The sequence below is a fragment of the Choristoneura fumiferana genome, chromosome 23 (assembly GCF_025370935.1).
Source record: "Choristoneura fumiferana chromosome 23, NRCan_CFum_1, whole genome shotgun sequence".
Lineage (NCBI taxonomy): Eukaryota > Metazoa > Arthropoda > Insecta > Lepidoptera > Tortricidae > Choristoneura > Choristoneura fumiferana.
Genome location: NC_133494.1, coordinates 6,690,552 through 6,712,152, shown reverse-complemented (window position 1 = coordinate 6,712,152; position 21,601 = coordinate 6,690,552). Strand labels below are relative to the sequence as shown.

The window sequence follows — 21,601 nt, the reverse complement described above, 5'->3', positions numbered from 1 at the left end:
ATGTCCACACTGAACTTTATAATGTTTTTTTCCCGTTTATATTACATTATAAAACATGAATGCGCATGTTTTATATTACGTTCATTGAATGTCATTTCGCTCTCTGCAATTTCACTCTCTTTTTTATAGTTGATCCCAACTTTGACTAGTAGCATCCCATTTTTCTATAAGAATATTATTAAAAAGGTCAGTTCAAGTCACTGATAATATTATATTATAAAATTCATTTCGTATCAAGTATTTCTTTAAATATTTTAAAGCTATTATCTGCTGAAATAATTACCATATTCGATGTTGTCGTTGCAAAAAACAGTTGCAATGTGTTTTACATTACAATCTGTATAGGTATACCTTCGTTCTTGTGCAAAGTCATAATTTTGTAATGTGTTATAAGGTAGTGCCACATAGAGGAAAACCTTGTTACCAATATTGGTTTCATTAAAGTCATTTTTCTTCAAAATGTTTTATTTACTCTTTAGAGGGATTCCAAAGTATATTTAAAAATAATGTTGATAAGTAAATTAAATATGTCGTAATTACTGATTTAAATTTATTCAAATATAAGCTAGAGCTCCAATAAAACATATTTTATTTGAAGAAGTGATGAAGGTAAAAAATTGGGTTTGTAGTAATTTTTGAAAAAACGTACATAATTTGGATTTTCTGCGCAGTCACTTATTTTACCCTTAATAAGGCCCCATTTACTGGAGCATACTACCACAGAATCAAAAGCAGCTATCGAATACATACTTGGCAAAGGATATTTTTAAAGCTAGTAGTATTTCCAATAATTACAATGAATATTGTAACTTATTACTAAAAAAAATAAGGTTGAATTTCCAAATCAATGCATGTGGTCGCTAAATCACCTCTACCTTATTAAGGGTTAATAAATGTATCACGATGCGTATATATCCAGAATTGGCACTGGTAAACTGTCATTTCATTAATGTCAATGTGAAATTGAAAATGTCAGGTTATCGGTCCAAATCTATTTTAGTAGTGCAATCGATTTGTTAGATCAATTTCCCAAAATAGATTATTTCCTAATAGCAAAATTTCCGTTCGCGTATTTTCCCGAATGGTTTTTTCCCACTGGTTTTTTACTGAAGCTTAGTTTCACAGTAGCCTTTTTTTCCAATCGACACATACACAGTGTCGACGGAGCTCCGCTAACGCCTAGCTCCTGCTTTTGTGTAGTTTTAGCCCTTCGGGCCGATATAAACTTTACGTAACCTAAACCTACCTATGTTTCTGTATCGATTATGATTGGGAAAAAATGGTACTGTGAAAATAAGCTGCAGTAAGCAAGCATATTCGGAAAAAAAACATTTGGGAAAAAATGCGAACGGAAATTTTGCTACTAGGAAATAACGGTTTTGGGAATTTAATCTAACAAACCTGTGATACGCCATATTTGCAAAAGTAAGTTAAATAAGATCATTATTAATTATAGAATAAAAATGAAATTTCTACAGAAAATAATTTAAAAACCATTTATCTCGAAATAATTTTCAATTTACTTATTGTTTAAAATCGACAACCCCAATTGCGCTATACGTACGTAACATATTTTTAAAATATAATCTTGGCGTTTCCATGGTAAACTAATAAAAATTTAATAAACCTACTATGGCTACATAGAATCGAGTAACAGTTTAATATAATTATCGAATCATAGTAGCGACATACTTAAAACAATATTATATTGGTTGGTGGTTTTATAAAGAAGTTAGTAAAAGTAAAAAAAAAAAAATAACGGAAATTCAAAGGAATATAATTTGAATCTAAAATATAAAGAATATGTAGGAGTCCTCTAAAGCGTGGCATTGTCGTCAACCGGCCTTCATCCACCGATCTATAGAATATTCTAGAGCTGCCATCCACCTGAAAAAGGTAAAACAGAACGTTTAAAATTAGAAGTAAGTACAAAAGTGCGAGAAAACTTTTTGTGAGGGAGCGTACTTACGCTAACTATCGAAACTTAAATTACTATCAAATAATAATTTTGCTAAACGATACGATACGATAAATATAAAATATTTGCCTAAACTAATTCTAACTCAACGTTAACCATAAAAGTACTTTTACCCTATTTTTTTATATTATTTTCTATTTTTTTTTCAAACGAACTCTATTTATTACTAAGCCTCAGCTATCGGTTTGTCCATAGTCTGCCGCATGGCTGTACTACAAGAACCGTAATAGACAGATAGCTGAAATTTATTATTAAACACAACAAAACAAATAGAAAAATAAAATATAATTAATAATTAGGGGGTCCCCATACAAGATACATGTCATGTTATTTTTGTATAACGATCAAAAATATTAACCTTGAACTCGAAGTGATAATAGTGATAAATATACTAATAATTATTAACAAATTATACCTACAAAGTCGATCTTACGGAAAACTTTATTTTTAAACTTTATAATTTGTCCGTCAGCTAGTGTATTTTATGAGTCAGTTTGATTTTTAATAGTTTTGTTTTTCATCGAAAACTTATCGCTGATTTCCTTTTAGTACCTACGGAACTTTTAGTACGCGAGTTCCATTTGCATTTGACCAGTTTATTAAATAAAAGCCCATTTTGAATTACGATTTACCGAAATAGGGATCGATGCTAATAACTGTCGATATTCAGAAATAACAGAAAAGCAGAAACAAAAACGTAAAGAGAACTTAGCGATACTCCAAACTTAAATCATGTATCCGTTTTTACGATCCACTTAACTCCAATACTTAAAACGAGATAAACTGAAATCTAATCTCTTTCATTCAAGGCTATAAATGCTTTCTAAGTAAACAAACCGTTTTCTGTCCATTTCGGATTCCGTGTGAAAGTAGAAGTGTCGCTGCTTGGGCTCCGTAGGCATCACTTCGAACGCGTATTTCTTGCCTCCTGGGGCACAAGTTTGGACTCGATATCCGTGAAGACACGCCATGCCTGAATAATTATAAAAAAAAACAGAGTATTATTATTAGATGTGGAGGTTTAAGTTGTTTGGTTTTGAATTGCTGTGGTAGCCTAGCCTAGTGGTTTGAACTCATGTGAAATTGCATTTTAAATTTACCACGCGCCTTATAGCAAATGACAACATTTTGATAAAACCTGCATACACCTTTGAAGCAATTCAATTCAATTGAAGGAAAATTAAAAATTCGGCTTTTTGGTTTTTTGGTCTAGTGAAACTTTAGTGGTAGTAAAAATAGGATTAAAATTGAGTGAGCAGTGTTCAAGTAATACACTGCAGATGCAATTTTAGACATGAACCCAGTATAAATCACACGAGAGATATGTCCCTGTTACAATTATATAGTATGTCTCCCTGAAGTGATTATGGCACACGAGTGCTGCGCCGCGTAGAGATGGACATTATCCGTAACATTAGAAACATTTCCGTAGAAGGGGGGTATCTATGCACTCCCCGTAGGTTCTCAAAATTCATTTTTTACCAAAACCCGTTCAAACAATGATGTCTTTGTAATTATTATTACAACCGAGATTTTAATGCGTCAACGTCATTGCTAAATCTTTGCCTTGAATTCTCGACAACACATTGCACGGCCTCGAAAATTTAAACATTAGAACTGTTCCACATTATAAAGGAAACTTTTTTATGCAAAATGTAACTTTCTTCAAAATTCTGGAAGACCTGGCAATCATTTGGAGGAAAAAAAAGTCCTCGAGTGGCGACCAAAGTAAGACCGGAAGACGAAGCGTTGCCTTCCACTAGGTGAACCGACGAAATCGCAAGAGTTGCGGGCAAGTGGTAGATGCAAGTGACGAATTATCATTCTAACGGGGAGGCTTTTGTTCAATAGTAAACGTCTTCCGGCGGATTATGATGATAATGAAATTGGGATGCACCAAAAAAAATAACCTATCCAATCTGCGCTAAGCCCGCGTTTAAACTATGGGCCAAGCCCTTTTATTCTGAGACTAAGACTGTGTCTAGCAGTTGGACGTATATAGGCTGGAATGCTGATGATGATTTTTATCTAATTATCTTTAGTCTACAAATACAAATATACTTTATTGCACACCATAAATCAGTACAAAAAACTTATAAGCTCTACCTGTCTACCTGGACAACGCAGGATAAAAAAGACAATGTGGGACTCCAAAGTCTAGATTATATCGCGTAATGAAACTCTGAGCAAATTGCTCTCTCCATAGCTCGTTGCGTGACTCTGAGCTTTTCCAAGAAACCAACAGTCAAAAGCAACGTCTCAGAGCCATGGGTCATTACTGGCAATACACAGCAATTGAAGACTTTAGACTTTAGGGTATTTATTAATAAATGGAGTTAGTGAACATAGGTAACCTTAACTATATAAAAATAATAAGTTTTTGAAGTCTGTCAAAAATAGCCGCAAATTTTACCTTCAAAAGATTCCTCATCCGATTAAATTCTTTGTATACCTCATACATTTAAAACACTGTGGATTAAGAACTTTATTTTTTTTATTTCCTATATTAATGAGGACTTTTGATTACCATCGCCAGAGGCACGGTCTAAAACGGTTGCGTGTGGAGAGATTTTTTGGATTGTCACGATACCACGCAGTCCTGAATACCTGCTGAATATTTATCATTTAACAGATATCGGAATTTTGGACCGCTGTATTTTTAAAAAACGAAGTATTTCAATTTAAGACTTTTTTGTTTATTGACTAGAAATCTGCTGGAAAAAAATCAATAAAGCAAGATTATTTTGAACTTCTGTGAACTCTAAGTAAGTTAAATCTATAGCAACCATAAATATTTATTTTACTATGCACCGACTTTGTTTATTAGAATTCATTATAAAGAGTGTCATTTTTAGCTCTAACAGCGTAAAAGTACTTTTTCACACCTCTCCTTCAGAAAAGCAACTTTTCCTCCCTGACGAGAGGGAGCAAAGTGCAACTTTTCTGTTCAAGGCTTTTCTAAGTGTTTTATTGCAAATGCCATTTTTTTAAATTGATAATTGTAAAGCTATGCTGGTTGTTCTTTAATAATATCTAGAATTATTTTTTTCAAGTTTCTTAATGCTCGGTGTGAAAAGTTGTATGAGCCACATGGGAGCAAAATTATTTTCATCTTGGGCGTTAACACTTGAATCCCTCATTACGCTCAGGATTCTACTTTAGAATCCCTCGCTACGCTCAGGATTCTATTGCAGAACCCTTCGCTACATTCTGGATTCAATGTACGCCCTCGCCGTAAATACACCATTTTGCTCCCTTGTGACACAGATAACTATTATTTATTGACACTTTGGGTAACCACCAGTCACCTAACTGGCCAGGTCATTAATCATTTCGCACAATTTTTATTTACGTGGTGACAACCTTCAGAACTTGGTCAATTGATATCATCCCTATTCTGTCGCCTAAATTCTTTGATAAAACTGTGATAAAACTGAATGTCATTGTCATTGATCGTCCGCTGGTACTTTCTGTATTTTCTTTTTAAAATTTTCTGCCGAACAATCTGTCTCTTATTCAATAGTGAAAAAACCCACATAACATAAAAAGCCATATAAAAGGAAAACAAGGTAGGTCCATCATGAGTTACAAGTCAACATCATGGGCGCATTTAATCAAAGCAAAAAATACTGAGGACACGCAAGATCGGTTGACTGGCGTTATCCACTTCAATACAGTTTCTAGTTTCATCAAACTTACCAAAAGCATTCTTGCTGTTGCCGTCGCTGTAGAAGTACAAGCAGGCGTCTTTAAGCACACAGTAGCGCTTGGCCCACGATTTCCACTTGGAGCCTAGTTTCATCAGGTACCCGAAGCAGTCAGGACGAGGTATCGAGGATGGAGGCAACTTCATGTTCCTCATTGTCACTTCGAGCCAACCGTCGCGCTGTAAGTAGAAGTAAATGTACCTAGGTATTAGATATCGTACGATAGAAGCTGATAGAAGCATAGTTACTACTAGTTTCAGCATTCTTAATTTTATATTGTTCAATTATACAAAGATTTTTATTATAGTAAAATGGGTAACTAAAACAGCAATCCAACGGTTAGCTGAGATGGAATAAAGATAGTATCTTTATAAAGTGTATTATTAATATTATTATTAAATTTGGCATTCTTATAAACGTAAACTTAAACTCCCTCAAGACAAAACTTACGTGAAGCTGCTTCTTAAACCAACGCCATCTCATAACGTTAATTTGTACTTCTGAGTTACATTACATGACAAAACATTCACCGAATGAATTGAATAAAATGAGGTGAAGGTGAACCTTTTATATATAACTTCATCTGATTTAAATAAACTAATTGTTATTTATTTACCCCTATTTACCTATTACAATAAATAGTCAGCGTTGAGTCAAATCTTGCAAATTGAAATTTATGCGCCACGTGTTTAGCAAATTTGATTTTGTCGAACTTTGACGAGCGACGCTACAAAGAAGCAAAGAATGATTTTGTATATTTCCTTTTCAATATACAAGTTATTTTCTGACTGCTATTTTTATTGACTCTACTTGCCTTGTTACCCAAACTGGATAATCCTTACCAGATTTCCAATTACTAGAAGCAGATGAAATTTAACTTGCAAGATTTGACCTTTAAAAACATTAGCTAAATAAAATCTTCTGAATCGTTACTCAAGTCGTACATAGGAATCATCGTCGTCAGAATATCTCATACATACAAAAGACATATTTTATTCACCTGGTTGCTAGTATCAATGGCATGTGCAAGCACTGCGCTCCATCTAGCGGCAGCCTCGGCAGTGTCCGCGGCGAGTTGTAGCCTGTTGCCGCCGCCGCGCTGCAGTCGAAAGCCGTGCGGCCTGCCGGCGTCTTCTTCGGCGAGTTGGTAGTTTACTAACATGAGCGCACCGACGGGATGGATGCTCTGAAACACATTATTTTTAATGAAGTATCACTAGTAAATTAAAGTCAGTATGCACTGACATAAAAACTTAATCAACGTAACTACATACCTAATACATCGTAAAAATATTCATAGGTGTGTTTGATTTTTACAGATTTATTGGATAGGTATCCATTTTCGGGGTAGAATAAAAGCTTATTTTCAAAAACTCCTCGAAATTCTTTCAGGTCATCATCATAATCAGCCTATCACGTCATCACTGTTAGACATACGCCTCCCCACATGAGCGCCTTTTCACTCTGTCCTCTTTTCGAGGTTAATATTTCATCAGCTAATATTTAGTCAACTATATTTACGTTGAAAAATTTACTTGTACTTACAGAATCCGTCTTATAGTAATACAGGCAGTTGTCCCGCTTGAGCACGAACCAGCGTCTTGTCCAGCGCGGCGGGTGGTGTGGTCTCAATGGGGCCGCCCGCCACAGATACCCCGAGTACAACGCCGCTGGTCCACTCTCGTGGGCTAGCGATGCCACTACTTCGCATGTTCTTGCCACCTGGAAAATGCATTGATTAATCTTAATTTCCGAACATTATTATATGCGAATCATCATCATCATCATCGGCCTGTCTTAGTCCACTGCTGGACATAGGCCGGATCATTAGGCTGGATTATATGCGGATATGAACATTTATTTGTTTGTTGCAGTTTCACGCTGAAAGTACTGAGCCGATCATGAACTAATTTTGTACATGTGGAGATACTTCGCATACGAAGTCGCGGGCAACAACTAGTATTAAATAAACAATCTGATTTTGTTCGCTACCGGTTCCGTTTCCTTGATTATTTACCGGGTAAGCTCTATGTTGAGCCACTTCATCGCATACCATCAGATCAGCCAAGCATAAAATTAAATGCAAGTCTATTTTGCATAAAAAAGTTTTATAGATTCAATGCGGCTGGTGAAAGGTTAGTCTGTATCACTAAAACCATCTAACTAGCTAATACCGCTATTAAGAAGCAAGGCTTGCACTTATGTTCTGGGTTTGTTGGGTAATAAAACACAACTGGATATATTATTCGCAGAAGTATCATGTTCTAATTTACCTTAAAGTTAACACACCTCTAATCATCAATCTTCTGCGAGAGTTTACCCATACTCTTTACTTTAGACGTTTTGCTTTCTTTTTTCTTAAAAAAACAAGTCACATTAAAACTCTATCAGGAGTGGGGAACAGTGCAGTATAAAATCTAAATAAATAATCATACAAAGTAATCTATGATCACCATCAGTGGTGTAGCGGTATAGCACGCGGTACGGAATACCGAGGACCTGGGTTCGATTCCCAGTGATGGTCTTATTTTTCTGTTTTTTCTGTGCATCTATATTTCAGTTTGTATTTTCAATTTCGGTTTTACGGGATGACCGTAAAAGTAAAAATTTGGAATTTAAATAAAAAATACAAAAAGATTCCAAAAAACCAATCTTAATCTATGATCAATTGAATAAATAAATGTGTCTATAACTTTGAAAAAATCTACTATTAATCTACTTCTTACACTGCATCTCTGAAGTAACAGATAAATTAAGAAATTAATCATACCGGATACGATCGTTTGTGGTCAATTTACGATTTTTTTATGACTTTGTTGAAGATTAACTAAACGAAATAAACCTAATAATATTTATAGTGTACTTACATCTAGTTCCAATATTTCTGAACCGGAATGTGCTATTTTAACTACTTCAGAATGTGTTTTATCTAAAACGTTGATACCTGCAAAAGGTAAAATTTATATATGCTCAAGTCTCAGGATAAATTCAGTAATGATATTATAAAAAAAATCTCACAATAACCTTTTCCATAAACTTATGTCTTACTGGTTCAACTTTGTCTACATAAACCTTTTTTTTTGCAATTCATTAAAGAACAAAAGATTTCGTTTAAGCAGCGTTTCCACCAATAATATGCGAGGATGTGTTGCGAGGGATGTGTTTTTCATTAACCAATAGAAACACTTATTTACACATCCTCGCACAGCACATTTCTGATGGAAACAGCTGAGCGGAGCGAGGCAAGGTAAATGAAGCGTTTCTATTGGTTAGTGAAAAACATATTCCTCGCAACATATCCTCGCACATCTCTGGTGGAAACGCTGCTTTAAGGAACAAAATACTTACCATTAACAGCTATGACAATATCGCCAACCTCCAATCCGGAAGTTTCGGCAGGCGTATCGGGTTCGATCGCTGACACGACGACTGGCTTACTCCCGTGGATTCTGAAGCCAAACTCTTCGTTTCCACGTCGGACGACCACAGTCTTGTCGCTTTCTGTGAATAACATGAAACTATCTAAGGAACAAGGAACTATGTGTAAAAGTGACGTGGCAGACGTAAATCAACAAAAATGTGTCAGGGTCGATGTGAATTCTTTAAGGAACGATGTAATAGAAGTTCTTGAAACTTTGCATACTTCAAATCATATAAAAATAGCTACGTTAGTATATTATTATGAGCGCAATTACCAACATGGTTTAAATTTTAAACGACCATAAATCATACTGCACTTGCATTACGAATACAAATGGCAGACAGCTTTTACGTTCAAGGGTTCATTATCTAAACCAGAATTAGAATTTGAAGCGCTTTTTTATCTTAACTAGACAATTCGGATGTAAATCAAGGGCAAGATATTTTTTGCTGACCTAATATTTATTTGCTTATTTAAATAGTACACTGTATTCGCATATAGACGGCATTAAACTTCAAGAAAGCTGACCATGACATAGTTTTCACTCTTTGCACTAAGAACGGATATACTAGTCCAAATATTTGTCTACAATACAATTTGCGCTAAATGATTTGGCAGGACACCAAATTGTCAATCATGCGTCTTTGTTTCATTCATACGATTTTTTAGTATAACGTGGAAATACCCCAGTCATCTTCGCTCTAAGTAAAATCAACATTAATTCAAATAAGTAAGCAATTTTCTTTCATTAAAAAATAGGTCAGGTAATTTGCGAATATATTCTTCAATAATCCACCAAAATTTATCACCGCAACAATAAAATTTTATAAAAAATAATCTTTAATAATTCTGCGAAAATCAGGCGAAATTGCTATTTTAAGCCTTTTTACTTTATAATTTATTAGTTTAATTTATGTTCTTTGTAACACATGTAAAATACCCTTTTTTTTATAGGAACTTTAGAAAAAGGCTTCATGTTTTGAAAAGAAAAAAATAAAAATTAGTTACGATAGTGGCATAAACGGAAAGTAGGTATAGTTAAGGTTTAAGTATATCTTTTCAACAAAATACGTAATTTCCAATCATATCTATTGTTGGATCTATATGTGACTTAAGAAATCTTATTTTATTTTTCTTCTAATAGAAATTAGACGTATTAACTACGAAATAATAACTTTAGTGTTTTTTTTTTAATTGCCTAAGGTCTAAAAACTGAATTATTCAAACATATTTTAACAGTAAATTTAATTTTGGTGGATTCGAAAATATAGGTTCTTAAAATTACACGTAAAAGCCGTATACAAAAAATTAGCCTTATATCGAATTATTTCCAAAAAAACTGTAGAATGGCCAGGCTAAAATATCTACGAATTAAAATGACCGTCGCTACATTGTCAGCCAACATAAAATCGAGACGGAAGGGGTTATGTCGGCGGCAGATCGTAAAATTCGCCAGATCACGAAATTCGCCATTTCATGAACTGGCTAAGGGACATCCGCCATATCGTTCAAACTCACCGTTTAACGATTTGCCTAGTGACGTTTAGGCAGATCATGAAATTCCTAGGCATATCATGAAACGCCGCCATATCGGTTCTGGCACTTCGCCGGCCGCTGCTGCGGCACGCTCATACTAACAACTCCTCGAGCGATCGCTTCGCTCGTCGTACCTGAATTATTCTTTTTTTCGGTATATCACGATGTGCCCGGTATAGAGATAGAAATATCGACGGATGTATTGCTCTAATCGATCTGCCGTATTGTTTTTCAGGCACATTGTGATAAGTCTGGCTAACTTAAGAAATTTCGTGATCTGACGGATTTTACGATCGGCCACCGACATATATATTTAATAAAGTATTTTTTAAATCAACAAAAACCAACCCGGCTTCAAGGATTCAAAGGATATCGGATACAATCTAATGAGCTTTTTTGTAATATGCTAATTGGCGCTGAGGTCTGTTGGACAACAGAACTTTGACAATTAACTGAATGAACCAATCGCAAGCAAGACTGTAACGTCAAACGCATCTCACGATACTAACGCCATCTAGCAATATCTCGCTTTTCAAAAGCACTCACTCTTTAATTTAGCAAACTTTAACCTAAGTCATTTTCAGTTTTTTTAACCTAAGTATATTTATTGTATGATATGAACTATGTACCTACATAAAGTCCAAAACATAATTAATAATACTAGCGAGGCTATTACTTGAATAATTGACATTTTCATCCAACGATTTAGCCCACTTATTGGCATTAGTGTTCATGCAATTATGCCAAAGGCTATATAAAAAAAACCTTCTCGTTAACCACACACAAAACATTCAAACTGATTAGTAAGGTTAGTTAATAAGACAAAATTAGTAACCGTAACACTCGTAGAGAGGTTAAGCAAATAACACCTTTTTAACCCCCGACGCAAAAAGAGTGGTGTTATAAGTTTGACCGCTATGTGTGTCTGTGTGTCTGTATCTGTGTGTCTGTCTGTAGCACTGTAGCTCCTTAACGGGTAAACCGATTTGAATGCGATTTTTTTCACTTGAAAGCAAGTTTCTAGCGATGGTTCTTAGTTATGTTTAATCAAAATCGGTTGAGTCATTTTTGAGATACTTATTGAACTTTGAAGTGATAATATCGGTGATTTTCCAACTTTTTGTTGGTTAGGTTATTAATAATTATTAATAATCTTAATACTCAAGAACTGGAAGCAGTCTACTATAGAAGAAATCAATGGGGTATAGCTTACATACAATAGCGTAGCTAGTGTGAACAAGGGCCCCGGTCCATAAAGAAAGAATTGGGCCCTCACCCCCTCTTTCCACGTACATATGAACTTATATTGGCCTTCAAAATTATAGATAGCAATAAGAATAGGATACAGTGAGATGAACTTATCCTTAGTAGGCTCACAAGATTTTTTTTCTCCCTTTTCTTTTATGCTCTTCTATTTTCAAAGCTTAGGTTAGAGGGGCCCTTGAGCTCCAGGGCCTTGATGCACTGCACCACCTGACCCTACGATAGCTATGCCACTGCTAACAAAGCAGGGTATAGCGATTGTAGTAGTAATTGGACAAACAGGTCGTAGTTTTATAACTAGATGAAAAAGGGTAGTTTAGGATTTCTTCAATTATTTACTGGTTAGTATGGCTTCGTTTTGTTCCCTGTTTGCTAAAGGGTGAGGGGTTATTCCGGTGATAGTTAACTTACGAAATTTTCATACTGATCTAGGTATGGTTCGAAACCAGTGTTTATGTACTTAGTGTTTGAAGCAGTTGGGTTTTGTGTTAATATGCGAAAGGTGGAGGGTTGAATCTATATGGTATGACATACAATAGGTATTATTAGACAAAATATAATTTATGTACACATATTCTATAAACTATAAGTGCATAGAAAGATATATTAGAAAGTAATAACAAATAAAAATGGAAGACTAATAAATTGATTAACTATGAAAATTTTTTTAAGTCAGTCTGTCAGTCGGAGTGTGGTAGGGCAGCACCATCATCAAAGCTTCGCTGCTAGGTTCCATTTGTGACGGGTGCCTCGAATGTACATGCTCGTCGCTCTAGGTGTTATTATAAACTATAGGTATTATTATAAACATGAACTACCGTGAGACTTACTCGTATTTAATTATATTCACCCGTATAACTCACGTCTTAAATCGAGTTTTGTTTTTCGGGCTAATCCGTAGTTCTTCCTCTTAGGAGCAACGGGACTCGGCCGCTCACCGCCACCGCGTTTTAGACGTGAGTTATCCGGGTCAGTATAATTTAATATTATTATACATTAGGTATACCTATATATCGCATAGACGTAGCTGTGGTGTAGTGCAACATTTTAGCAGAGAAGAGTGAGAATATATAGAATACAAAGTATAGTTCATTGCAAGAACTGTTTTGAATAATCAAACGTGGTAAAGAGTATTATAGACAGAGGTCTGTAATAGAAAAGAAACACGTTAGTAAACACCTATGATAAGAAGTCGTTCCGTGAGTAATGTATTATTTTTTTACTGAATTCAGGGAATCTGTGAGTAAAACAGTAGGCAAAAAGTAAGTAGGTAATAAATTTGGGGTTACCACAAGGTTCCGCAGCAACTAATTTATTAACTTCACATTGCCGACACCACAACGTGAGCATGAGTTTGAATATTTCTTCTAGTTTGCTTCTGAGACTACCCTTAGGATCCGTTAACACTTCCGATACTATGCAACAAAGAAAAAATTATCAATGATTTCTTTAGGAGACAGAAAAATAGTAATCAAAAGAGAAAACGAATGTGTGTTTTAATGTACTCACAGTAAAAGTGCCCCATTTTACAAGTTTCCAAAATGTCCGCTCTTGAACTTCCCACAGTCTTGACCCCGTTTGGTTGCAAATGCACATGCGCTCCGAAATAATTACGTCATTGTAGTAAGTAGCAGTTACCAAGTCGTCAATGTAAATCAATAAGCCAAAATTATTCACGTTTCACGTAAGCACCAAGCAGTAGTCGCGTGTCTATAACAACTGCGGACTGACGTCCGTACTGTTTTGAGAATTAAATATAGTTCGCTTCAGTCGAGCCGGCCGTGGCAACGAGTGTTACGATTCAAATGAATCGTCTTTAGCTTTCGCTTTCAGTTACTGAACGATAGGTCAGGCTAATAAGGTACATTCAAGTCGTAAAATAGGAGCGTTTTATTGTTCAGCAGACGTTTTCAAAATGTATGCCATTAAAATTTAAGCGACCTACAGTATCATCATCATCATCATCCCAGCCTATATACGTCCCACTGCTGGGCACAGGCCTCCTCTCAGAACAAGAGGGCTTGGGCCGTAGTTCCCACGCGGGCCCAGTGCGGATTGGTAACTTCACACGCACCATTGAATTGCTTCGCAGGTTTGTGCAAGTTTCCTCACGATGTTTTCCATCACCGCAAAGCTCGTGGTAAATTTCAAATGTAATTCCGCACATGAATTAAACACAGTAACATATACAGTACCATACTACCAGTACAGTATCATATTGAAATTAAAATAATTAACTTTTATTCCGTTTTAGACTACATAAATTATTAATGGCTAATACGAGTATTAATTATAATACCAAAGTTAAAATAAGTGTTAGTTAAGATAAAATTAAAACGCTTCACGTAGATTATTTCCGTGCCTCAATATAATATAAACGGAAGAATTCAGGGGACACTCTTAAAATAATAGGTGACGCTATTTAAAACGAAGAGAGTGCACTAGAAATAGAGGTGTGTACGTCACTATTTTAGAGTAGTTTAACTCGGTGACGCAACGGCTAGTTATGTGGCGGTGATTAGGTACAAGAACTTTACATCAATATGTGAAAACTGAAAGTGAAAACTGGTGTTTAATTACTAAGTTCGAAAAAAGTTTTTCGCTCGTCTTTGCATTCCATACACACAATACCTACTAAAGAATACGACATTCGTTTTGAAAATGAACTTGTAGAGGGGTTGAAACACGTAAGGATGTTGTGTGGTATTTGTGATAGTTGGTTCTATGTGGCGTTTTGTATTACACATTATGAAGGCGAGATCTGCATGTTAACATTTATAAACTACATTTGAATAGAATCTGTCAATTTTCTACACATTTAAGACATCCTAACGTGGGCACACTTAATTATGTTGATGTGATTATAATCTAAAAGGAATCGAAAAAGAATAATAGTCACATCACCAAGATCTAGGCAACCCGGTGTTCATGATAGTTGACTGAAAGTGTCTACAAGATTGTCAGATTCTATTTAAATTAAGTTTTGGTGTCTCAAAGACTTATCTGTAGTGCAACCGTTAATAAGAGAGAAGCAAGATAAAATATTGAGGCTCATTTAAAAAAATATATGGGTAAATCCGCTGCCCTTTGTTTGCCTCACTTAAGATTAAGTACTAGGTTTTAATAACTCCTTATGCGATAGTTTAATTAACTTGTGCAAATAGGAGCTCCACACTTCCTTTATATACACGTTAATAGATTATCGTGTACAGGTTTCTCTTCCTGTTCGCCGAAAAGTTCATGATAACATTTTAATGAGATTTTCTTAAGTCAGTAAATCGCCTATTTTTGAAGTCAGAAATCAGAATTTATTTTTAGTGAAAGACTGAAAAGATTGCTGAATTTTATCGAAAGAAATGCAATAATGAATTAGGTACCAAAAGTGTTGTCCGATTGCCGCCTGTTCAGCTCGATACAGGCTCGTCTGTGTACCAATCGATGGGTTAGCGCTACGTAACGCTTGTTGAACTCCGTTTCAGACTCCGTTGGGTCTTCTCCGCTCATGTCACTCGAATCAATTACATCTAAAACGATTAAATATGAATCACAAGAATTATATTCATACGGTGACCTACGCAAAACAAACAGGTAAGCCATCGAAATGAAATCCTACACAACTGCTATAATTTCTGGCATAACTTTAATTTAAATAAAGCATTAAAATATGTTCTGAGCTTATCATATATTATACGAACGTTGATTTGAGTATCGGTATAGATTTATGCTATTTTATACAGCTAAAGAGATTTAATGAAATTTGGCACAGGGCTCTTATAACCCAGATAAAAGTACCTATAGTACTTTTTATTTTGAAGGATTTAATAGCCCCCGCGAGACATAATTACTGAAAGAATTCTCCGCAAAAGTCGGCAACGAGTGGATCAGAACAATTATGGTTTAATACATATTATAACTGTTTCCCGAACGAGAAATATAATTAGACAAGGATCTTCAAAAAGATAAAAGAAGAAGAGGGTTCGTAAATTGTACCTTTAAGACATGAACAGCAATAATACCAATAATATTTTGTGAAACGAAAAAAACTACTTAAGATTTTGAATGGTTCACGTCTTTTAAAAGTGATTAAAAACAATCATCTTTAACCTGGTGGTATTCTCGTCCAACTGTCGTCACATTCAGAAAGCAGGATCCAGTTTCCGCACCACCATGGTGCTGCGTATACACCTCTCTCGTTGCGACTCCCATCGGCTCCTTCAGAACTTACTGAGCATTCCTCATGTTCTATAAGATAATGTTTCAAGGGTGAATTAAGAGAAAAGTTAAAACTATCAAATTTGCGAGCGCCTTCTATAATTTTATGGCAAAATAGCTTAAAAACTAATTTGCTATGGCGTAATTACAGGTGCATTTTTTTTATACGCCTGAAATACTATTTTTGTCCAAATGAGTGTATTAATGAACTTTTTTGTTCCAAGCACATATTCAGTGCGTTATTTTTCAACAATTTATGGCTATTTTTAGGCATTTACCATCGGGGTCAACGCTTCCACTAGAACCGGCGAGTTTATCTAAACTGTTGCCTGCAGATCGTGCTATTCGAGTATCTTGAGGTTTTTCACATGCTGCGTACTCTTCTTTACCTCTTTCTTCAGACTAAAAAAAACAAAACGTCACTGTCAAAGAATATTTTACGAATCAAGCTACAATATGCGTTAGTATCTCTTAGTAGTCTGTGGCTACAATCAAACTGTGAATCGAAAGAATGAGTTACAAAATTTGCTATTAGAATTTGTCGGAACCGATTCTATCCCAGAGCGTACAAGTAATAAATCGCATTTTAATGAAAATTGTAATACTTTACTTCATATTCGTGTGGTTATTTCCATGGTCGATATTTAGCAATTATCTAGCCGGGAATATTGAAGAGGAACCGCAAAGATCTTGGGCAACTGATATACCCCAAGAATCTTTTCTCCAAGATTATCCAGGTAAACAGCTATCGACGGCAATACAAGATGTAGCAAATTATTTAAGAAACGTAAAATTTAATGGCGATCAAAGAAAAACAAACTTAAAAGGTAATGAATATACATCCGATTCGTCAAAACATCTACATTTCGAAGTGCAAGAAAACTGTAACAGTGATTTTAACAAATGTGTCACTTATCTTCAATTCGTTATTGCATCTGCACCAGCTAGCGAGGCTAGAATGATGGTTTTGTCTCAATTAGATACAATGAGATACGAACCACTCATGACAGAAAACAACGTGCCTTACGACGGTACTTTAGAAAAGTTAAAATGGGACAAAACAGCTTCTTATTATATGTGTTGGTACACAATGCGTGGCACTCCCGCTCTATCAATGCTTGGTGAGTCTTGTGACCCTCTTGCTATGTTTTATTCAACGCGTAATATCCATCAGGACCCTAGATCTGATGACAAAAAGCCTTTTGCCTGCGCTAAGTACAGTTTCTGCCCAGACCCTTGTTGCCCGTTACTACACGTAAGAACTATGCGAGAATGTTACGATAATGCAGATAATCCCTGTTATTTTGAAAATCGTAGTAACGAAAGGAAAAGAGTGTGTAAATTAAAGCGAAAAGACAATCAGAATTTAAAAGGTATTATTAAAAATCATTGGAATGTTTCTTGTAATTGTCAAGAGAAAGGATTTATCTGGAAGTCTATTTATGGAATGTGTGTTGATATAAACGAATGTATCACCGGAAGTCATACTTGTAATAATAAAAGTGAAACTTGCTTAAATTTACCCGGAACTTTCAAATGTGCGTGTAAAAGAGGATATGCGTTTAACCGCACTGGTAAATATTGTGTTGAGATTGAGCCACCAAAACAACATATGAGTCACAGCATCAATCAAGCAATTTTTAGCCTCGTTACTAATTTTTTTACTAATTCCATGAAAATAATTTGATTTATTCAACTTGCGGTCTTACTTACTTTAGCTCGAACATCTTGCCTATGCCTATGTTGTCTTGACTTGTCTTCAGAGCGATACCTTTTTTCTAGCTTCTTGTAAAGACGAGCTCCGTTGGCAGATTTTTTTGATGTAGTACAGTTTGGGGAGTCTGCAAAACCAGCTGGAGCAGGAACTATATCTGGAGTCGCATCAGCATATGATTCCTGAAATATACGAGTAACTACATACACTCCGTACAAGATATAAATAAAAATATTTTTTAGATCTAGTTACTCACATCCGTATGCGAAGTTCTTGAAGCCATACTGTCATGCTCATGTGTAGCCGTAACAATGTGAACTTCCTTCCCGCAATGCAAGCAATGAGCTTTGGCTTCTCCATCGGCTCCAGCAAAACTGTGCTCCGTTTGCTCTGAATAAAACACAGAGTCTGACCCAGGAGACACCGAGCGGAGAGATTCTGCAGATGCTGCTTTAGCGAATTTCCCTTCTAAAGAAAACCTTATTGAATACCGATTACGATTAAATTTTGATATGAGGTTAACATTTAGGGAATTTTAATGCCAATTAACTGAACAAAAGGTTTTGAGAGGAGAAATCGCTGTCAGTTTCGTCAATACAAATTGTTTACCTTTATCTTGTTTGCGATGATGCCGTGGAGAAGAGTTTGGACTTTTAATATAGCGTAAAGGAGTTAGTCTTGATCCAGCACTAGTAAGAACTTTAGTTGTTTCTATATCTTCAGCTTCTAATGAACTTAAACCAGTGGCAATGGGGATTGATTGTTTTCTTCTAGGTAAACTACCCGGAAGTGATATGCTTTCGTTAGAAGCGCTTTTTCTTCTCGGTCGGCAACTAAAATAAAATATACATTAGTACAATGACTGTCTTGTTATTTTCTGTATAATGCTGTTATGTTTAATAAGTAGTTTTATGTTACCTATAACTTGGATAATTATTGGAAGAGGTTGGTGAACTAGCTAATTTTGTGTTTTGAACAGTTTTTCTTCTAGGACTATCCCGCAAACGTCTATGTTTTCGTGGTGATATGTTACCGTTACTAGGCCCTGAAATATTAAATAATTAAAAAACTTCTTAGTGTCCTTCTTAGTAAGTATTTATAAAAGTAATTCTTTAAAAAAAGTGCTGACCATCTTTCCGGTACTGTTCACTAGAATCGTCTGAAGTAGGAATATTTAAATGTAATTTCATATTTGGTCCCGTACTTTCCCGTCGGTCATAAATTTGTGGTCTATAACAATGATTTCCGTCAGCTGGTTTGCTTTGGGTAGGACTTTTAGCCTTAAGTTTAGTACGTTTGACGTATCGCTCTCTTTCCAAACGTTTTGGCTCAACATCTTTATCTCTTTTTAACTTTTCTTTGATAGCTTTTTCTACATCCACGTTCTCTCTGGGAGAAGATTGAACACTTTTTGTTTTGTCTGCAAAGTGAGTTTTCTTTTTTCTTACTTCTGGTGCTTTTTCATCTGGTGGAGATTTTAAACTTGCTCCCTTTAATGCACTTCGCTCTGATCTTTGACTTGTACTTTCAGGATCCTTTGGTTTCTTTCCCCAATCATCTTGTGATGTAGACACAGAATCATCATAAGACTTCGAGAATTCTAAAGTAAAAGCCTTCTTTTTTCTTCGTTTTTCTTCTAATAACCAAGTCTTTTGCCTTTGCGACGATCTGTATTTTTGTGAATGTTTGTAAGCTGCCAAAAATAATAATTTCATTAGTAAATGTGCTCTCAAAATATATTTTACACATGTATGAATATTAAATTTACATACTTAATCCGCCGTCGTCATCATCGTCAACGGGACTTTCATAATATCCAGATGATGAATAGTGGCAACTTCTCTCATCATCTGATAATGATCCCTAAAAAATACAAGTAATTGAGAGTTAATAATTTTAGCTTCAATATAAATGCAAGAAGAGGCCTTTGCCTAATATTGAGACACCGTATAGGCTATTAAAAAATAAATAATAAAATACACATGTAAGGTACCTATAGCATGCAGAAACCTAAACTCGCAATATGCTATGTATTAATTACCATTGTCTTGGGAATTCTCGGCACAGTGTTGTTCATTGGGCTTGTTACTTTATCCTCCTTAGTTTTTTTTGGTACTTCTATTTTTTCAAGCTGCTCCCTGGTTTTGTCTGTTGGAGTTTTATCTCCAACATCCTCCGTCATGTTAGGATTTGAACCACCTATACTATAACTTCCACTAGAACTACTTTTACCACTAATCGCGCCTCGGGTCTGAAAGTTTTTTTTCTTCAAATACATGTATGTAAAATGAGAAGTTAATTTAACTAAGTTATGGTAATAATTCGACTAAATTTACTTACAGGTTTAACGACTTCTTCACTAGATTTATGTTTCTCAGTCTTATCTCTCCTTATAAGTTCAGTGCTTGGAGTTATATCTGCTTTTACTTCAATTTTTTCCACCGTCATTTTAGGTAATCTATCAGGTAATGGCAGTGGAGGGGATGTCAAATTTGGAACTATAAAATCATCATTGATTTGTAATGGTGGCGAAAAACTAGGTACAATTAAGTCTTCAGTGGCGTTATCGTTCCGCGTTGTTGAGTATAAACTAGATGCGCTTTCGAAAGATGAACCTTCCTGAGTTTTATTATTTTCAGGATCTAAAAAAGAAATGTAGCTCAATTCAACCTGAACCGTCTTAACGAACAATATTTTACTGTATAGATTTACTTACATTGATTTTGATTCTTACAATTACTTTTCTTAGAACTATCAGAATTTGCTGTTACATAATCTTCAGTGGTTGTAGTACTTTCTGAAACGTCCGTCGTGTTGGTTTTTCCCGAATCTGTTCTTGCTAAATTTGTATCACTACTGCCAGTCTTATTAAGTGTTGCAATTTCTGATGATACATCTGCTATTAAGGGTGTAATTGTTGGCTTGTGTTCTACTATTGGTCTGGCTTTGTTTTGTAAATCTCTTCTCCGCGATGGACTCAGTGCTCTTTCTCTTTTTTTATTAATAAAACTAGGAGTTCTTTTAAAGGGAACGTCCGTTAAATCTAAACTTGGGTGAGTGATGGCGATAGCTGGAGTATGATTAATTTTTGATGGTGCTATTGATGTTATCGTTTTTGATATCATAGGTTGTTTCGTTATTGGTATTGTGACGTTAGGAACAACGGCTGGTGGTGATAATGATATTCTTGCTTGAGAACTTGAACTGGATGTATCTAATTTGTTTCTTGGCGATGTAGGTGATTGGCTCTGAAAATAAATTAATTTGGTAAACACAAAGATTTAACTATTTTATGAATAATTTTGAAGATTAGAGACTCTTGAACGTAACTTCGCTTTTTGTTAAAGATCACAGAGCCAAATAGTCTTACTTGAGAAGCTTCAAACTCTTCGTCTAAGGCATCTGTGTCTAAAGATGATCTTTGCTGATGTTGTAACAATAATAACTGTTTTCTTCTAGAAGTAGGAGTAAGTAATGCTAGTGCTCCTGGTGACGCAGCAAGTGAGCTAAGATCTGAAGAACTGAAATTAAAAAAAAAATATATAAGTAAGTATACATAATGTAATAAGCATGTAACAATCTGAAGTAAACGAAATTATGAAACATAACCAACCTTATAACAGTTCCATTCTCTGTTCCTGAGTCCACATGTAAAACAGTCGTTTGTGATTCATTCCACATGCCATCGGAGTGATCCCTTTTTATTAAAATCATTTTTATATCAATAACAGTGTAAAAGTTAACAAATTAATATAAATTAGGTATCACTG

General features: G+C 35.2%; 2 protein-coding genes across 6 annotated transcripts in view; one reads left to right on the top strand and one right to left on the bottom strand.

Moving 5' to 3' along the window:
- Nucleotides 1-1,761: 1,761 nt before the first annotated feature.
- LOC141440687 (uncharacterized) overlaps nucleotides 1,762-21,601 on the bottom strand; it is a 334,806-nt gene continuing 314,966 nt past the window's right edge. For 3 of the 5 annotated variants that reach the window (XM_074105215.1, XM_074105218.1, XM_074105219.1), the window contains 21 exons: nucleotides 21,445-21,528; nucleotides 21,202-21,352; nucleotides 20,548-21,079; nucleotides 20,172-20,473; nucleotides 19,873-20,097; nucleotides 19,604-19,694; nucleotides 18,961-19,524; nucleotides 18,750-18,876; nucleotides 18,441-18,664; nucleotides 18,088-18,299; nucleotides 17,831-18,013; nucleotides 16,396-16,519; nucleotides 16,010-16,147; nucleotides 15,283-15,429; nucleotides 9,034-9,186; nucleotides 8,553-8,629; nucleotides 7,231-7,407; nucleotides 6,686-6,871; nucleotides 5,678-5,864; nucleotides 2,816-2,951; nucleotides 1,762-1,887 (listed from right to left, as the gene is read on the bottom strand). In XM_074105215.1, the coding sequence (XP_073961316.1) occupies nucleotides 1,836-1,887; nucleotides 2,816-2,951; nucleotides 5,678-5,864; nucleotides 6,686-6,871; nucleotides 7,231-7,407; nucleotides 8,553-8,629; nucleotides 9,034-9,186; nucleotides 15,283-15,429; nucleotides 16,010-16,147; nucleotides 16,396-16,519; nucleotides 17,831-18,013; nucleotides 18,088-18,299; nucleotides 18,441-18,664; nucleotides 18,750-18,876; nucleotides 18,961-19,524; nucleotides 19,604-19,694; nucleotides 19,873-20,097; nucleotides 20,172-20,473; nucleotides 20,548-21,079; nucleotides 21,202-21,352; nucleotides 21,445-21,528 (4,072 nt within the window). In that variant the 3' untranslated portion in view covers nucleotides 1,762-1,835. The remainder of the gene's footprint in view (nucleotides 1,888-2,815; nucleotides 2,952-5,677; nucleotides 5,865-6,685; nucleotides 6,872-7,230; nucleotides 7,408-8,552; nucleotides 8,630-9,033; nucleotides 9,187-15,282; nucleotides 15,430-16,009; nucleotides 16,148-16,395; nucleotides 16,520-17,830; nucleotides 18,014-18,087; nucleotides 18,300-18,440; nucleotides 18,665-18,749; nucleotides 18,877-18,960; nucleotides 19,525-19,603; nucleotides 19,695-19,872; nucleotides 20,098-20,171; nucleotides 20,474-20,547; nucleotides 21,080-21,201; nucleotides 21,353-21,444; nucleotides 21,529-21,601) is intronic. The other 2 variants (XM_074105217.1, XM_074105216.1) reach the window with 2 other exon arrangements.
- On the top strand, nucleotides 16,554-17,818 carry LOC141440694 (uncharacterized). The gene has a single exon (XM_074105232.1). The coding sequence runs from the start codon at nucleotides 16,707-16,709 to the stop codon at nucleotides 17,802-17,804; it is 1,098 nt and encodes a 365-aa protein (XP_073961333.1). The 5' UTR covers nucleotides 16,554-16,706; the 3' UTR covers nucleotides 17,805-17,818.

What these genes read in the sequence shown, in the direction of transcription:
- LOC141440694 (XM_074105232.1), top strand. Translation starts at nt 16,707, where the DNA reads ATGAAAATTGTAATACTTTACTTCATATTCGTGTGGTTATTTCCATGG.